The sequence below is a fragment of the Cynara cardunculus genome (genome assembly GCF_001531365.2).
Source record: "Cynara cardunculus var. scolymus isolate 2C chromosome LG 6, CcrdV1, whole genome shotgun sequence".
Taxonomy (NCBI): domain Eukaryota; kingdom Viridiplantae; phylum Streptophyta; class Magnoliopsida; order Asterales; family Asteraceae; genus Cynara; species Cynara cardunculus.
The window spans coordinates 5233966-5237660 of record NC_037533.1 but is presented as its reverse complement, the minus strand read 5'-3'; the positions used below and the strand labels follow the sequence as shown (position 1 = coordinate 5237660).

At 37.3% G+C, this 3695-nt stretch overlaps 1 protein-coding gene across 1 annotated transcript; it reads right to left on the bottom strand.

Moving 5' to 3' along the window:
- Positions 1–843: 843 nt before the first annotated feature.
- On the bottom strand, positions 844–2479 carry LOC112514084 (protein ECERIFERUM 2-like). Its single transcript, XM_025120418.1, has 2 exons — positions 2015–2479; positions 844–1917 (listed from the first exon to the last, which is right to left on the bottom strand). The coding sequence occupies exons 1-2, from the start codon at positions 2477–2479 to the stop codon at positions 931–933; spliced, it is 1452 nt and encodes a 483-aa protein (XP_024976186.1). The 3' UTR covers positions 844–930.
- Between the last annotated feature and the right edge of the window lie 1216 nt (positions 2480–3695).

The following is a 3695-nucleotide window of genomic DNA, read 5'->3' as shown; positions in this document are numbered from 1 at the left end:
GGTAGCACCGTTAACAAACCTAAAAATTTTACCCTTCGGTGGCTAAATAATACGGTGGCACGTGCCACCCATGCCAACCAAGTAGGTCCGCCCATGCACCAGATTAAGTAATCTGTTGGTAAGGTTGTCCGTCAGTAACCCGTCGGTAACAGCGTCCATCGGATAAGGTTGCCATCGATAATCTATCGGTAATATCCGGTGATGCCTTTTCCCACGGTCTTTTTATCGACAAACTTTTACCAATAGATCACCGATGGATTGAAATATTACCGACATGTTTTTCCGTCAGTAAAAATCATTTGTTTATAGTGATATATTTACATACTAAGTTATATACATATACATATACAAATAGTAAAGCTCATATCATATGGATACAAAACACATGAAAATATACAAAAAATAATAAAAAGCCGTCGGAGATCCACGTCCGATCACCAACCGACCGCCGTATTAAAAACCATAGTTCCTCCCACTCGTTTTACGTTAAAATGTCGCCTTTTTTTATTTAAGAAAAGAATTAGAAAAAAAGTATTATAATTTTCAGTTTTTTAATTAATATTCCACGCGTATTATGGACGGATATAATATTACTATCGTCGCAAAAATTTATCAGTCCTAACGAATTTTTGCATATATTTTCTAGTAATTCGTTTATATTTGGGTTGACTCTTTAGACTTTAGATTTAATTTGTTTTTTTTTTTTAAATCGAACGGGTGTATTATTAATTAGATATTTAATCCAACTAAACTAGTAGAAGAGATTTAGAACGTGCATTGTACCACATGTACTGATAAACGCAAAAGCATTAAAGTAATGTCGTAATCCAGATCCATCATGTATACCACAGCCACAGAACCAGCAATCTAATTCTCTGGATACTTGTTATTTGAAAATTACTGATTATAATCACCACCATCGGTAATGAATCACTCTCTCCTTCCACTTAAAATCATAGCTGGTTCCATCTCAATTATCACCGGATCTCTACAAAGCTTCCCGATCTCCTCCGCCGGCAAAGTCACCGTCACCGTTCTCGCCACTCCCCCCTCCGCCGAAGGTCCCACCACGATCAACCCTTCTCCCTCTACTTTGCCCACATGGTAACTCACGTGCACCGGTTTCTCGTTGTTCCGAAACTTTGCCTCGTAAACGAGCGACTCAAATTCGCCTTTTGGTTCGTCTTTCGGGATCATCAGATGCTCCAAGCTTACACATGTTAAACTTGGGCCGTACATTTGAACCGGTTTCGGATACATACCGTTCAGTTCATTTCGACAAGTCTCGAGCCAATCGACCGTTGAAAGAATGTCATCTTTCTTGATCCCCGTCACGTGGCGGTGTACCGATTCCACGGCTTCTGCTAGACCGCTATCGCCAGTTAACATCTCGTTTTCTAGTGACAATTGCGAGAAACTTATAGCGTTTCCGAAGAACTTATTTGGTATTGGTACATCAAGAAGTTTGCGGGCATCAATGCATAACGAGATGGATTGTATAGGCGAAGGCGAAGCCGGAGTTTTAAGCTTGATAATTCGCGACCAAAATAACGTCGTGAGGTAATCAAAAGGTGTGGCATTGGGGCATTTATCGGCGATCTCAGAAAGGAGTTTCTCGATCATTTTGTTGGAAAATTTGAAGGTGGATGTTGCCATTTTCATAGGTGGATCAGTTGGTACTAGTTTCGAATGTCTTTGCAGGTATTTAGTGGTGGTACAAGTGTTTCCGTTGGTGGTAGCAGGCGCTGGTCGGCTGTCAAGTAGCGGTAGATTGAAAACTGGTGGGTTGTTTCCGATGGTTTCACCGCGTTCGGCATCGGTCCATGCTTTATAAAACTGGGTCGCAGCTGTTGGGTCAGCCAGTAGATGGGTGAAGCTCAGTCCAACTGCTAGCCCCCCTCCTACAAACTCACTAATCTGCAAGTATAATGGGTACATAATGTACAGAATTAAACGAATTAGGGTATAATGTTGATAAAACTAAAGTCAGAGGACCATAAGTGTAAAATCAAACCTGGATTTGAAAAGGCGACCATGAAGTAGGGTCACCATCCGGCATGTCTTCCCACACCGTTAAATTCCTTTCATCAGATTCATCAGCAAATCCCAGCCATTCATCAACCGTGACCCCTACCTCCGCTTTAAACATCCTAACCCCAGCATCATTATACTTAACTAGCCAGTTACCGTGACCATCATGGCCACGAACCAACCGGCCGGTTATTCGGGGGTACTCGGATAAAAGTTCCGCAAGAGAAACGCGAAAATTATCCAAGTCCATTGAGAACCGTCCCTTTGGAAGAAATGGACTGGTCCGATAGTAAAAGATAATATGACCCGTATGGCTGCCCATGATATGGTCGATTGGGCTCAGACCGCAAGCCAAACCCATTGGCTCAGTTGGGGTGCTCGACACCACTGTGAGCCGCGAGTGGACATTAACCTGTTCTCGGCTCTTCTCCATGACCGCCGTCTTCATATTTTCGAGAATAAAAACAGATATAAAAGATGAATTGTAGCGAATATGTGTTTATAGGGAGATTATGATTGAAAAGGGGTATTTATATTTGGAAAATAATGGAAGGATAAGTTAGGTTAAGGGTGTTAGTTGGGTTCATTAAATAGGTGTTTGGCTAAAAAGGCAACTACCACACTGCACCAAGTAGGGCTCTTGAACCAATAAAATGATCATAAATTGGAGTTCAGGTTTTCAGGGCCCCCTTAACAATTCTCCTACATATGTACATGCTACGTTAATTAATAGAGACTCCAAATGGGTAAATTGGTAATTAACCTCCTCAATTGAAGAGGACTCATCTATGATATTGGTACGAACAGACATGACTCTAATATTCGATAAACTTGATGAAACATAACCAATGAGAATTAAAATATAAATATTTTAATATAAACACTAAACCTTAAACCAAAAGATAAGAATGATGTGTGAGTTTATTTGTTTTATTTGCCGTATATAAATATTATATACTTAAAAAAAAATGTATTTTCAAAAGTTTTTAGAATTAACATTTATCGTGGAACCGGAGAGAGTTTTGTTCGGTTCAAAGATATTTGATGATGCATGCACTCAAACTTACGATTGAGATAAACAGTTTTACAGTGTTCTATAAATTTGATTATGATTTTAATAATTTCAATCATATATTTCCTTAAATTCGTTTTGGGGAACGAAAATGGTTTTTTTTTCTCCGATCATATTGAGGAACATGAATTTGATCATTGATACATTTAATTAGAAGTTTTGTTCCAAATGAAGCCTTTGAAATTTGATTCTCCAAAAAAAATTGAAAACCAAGTTGGTAAATTTTAGTGTAATTTGTTCATGTTTTCTAATTTGAGTATATAATGATTTGAATCTTTATAAAAACTCACTTTTTGTAAACGTAAGGAAAAATCTTGGTTATATATCAAAATTTAGAAAATTAATCAACGGTTAAAACATAAAATAGTTAATTAAGAAGTGATTATAGGTAAAAATGGAAGTTAGGATTCAGGCCAACCTTATTTTTTTTAATTAATTTTTTATCTTCTTAATTTTTAAACTAAATTATCTTAAGAATAATTAATAGTTTAATCTAACAAATTACATCAAAAAATCGAGCATTTCATTTTCTTCGATTTGACATCCATTTCGATATAGTTTTTTTTATATGTTTTAAAGTTTTTTTTATGTT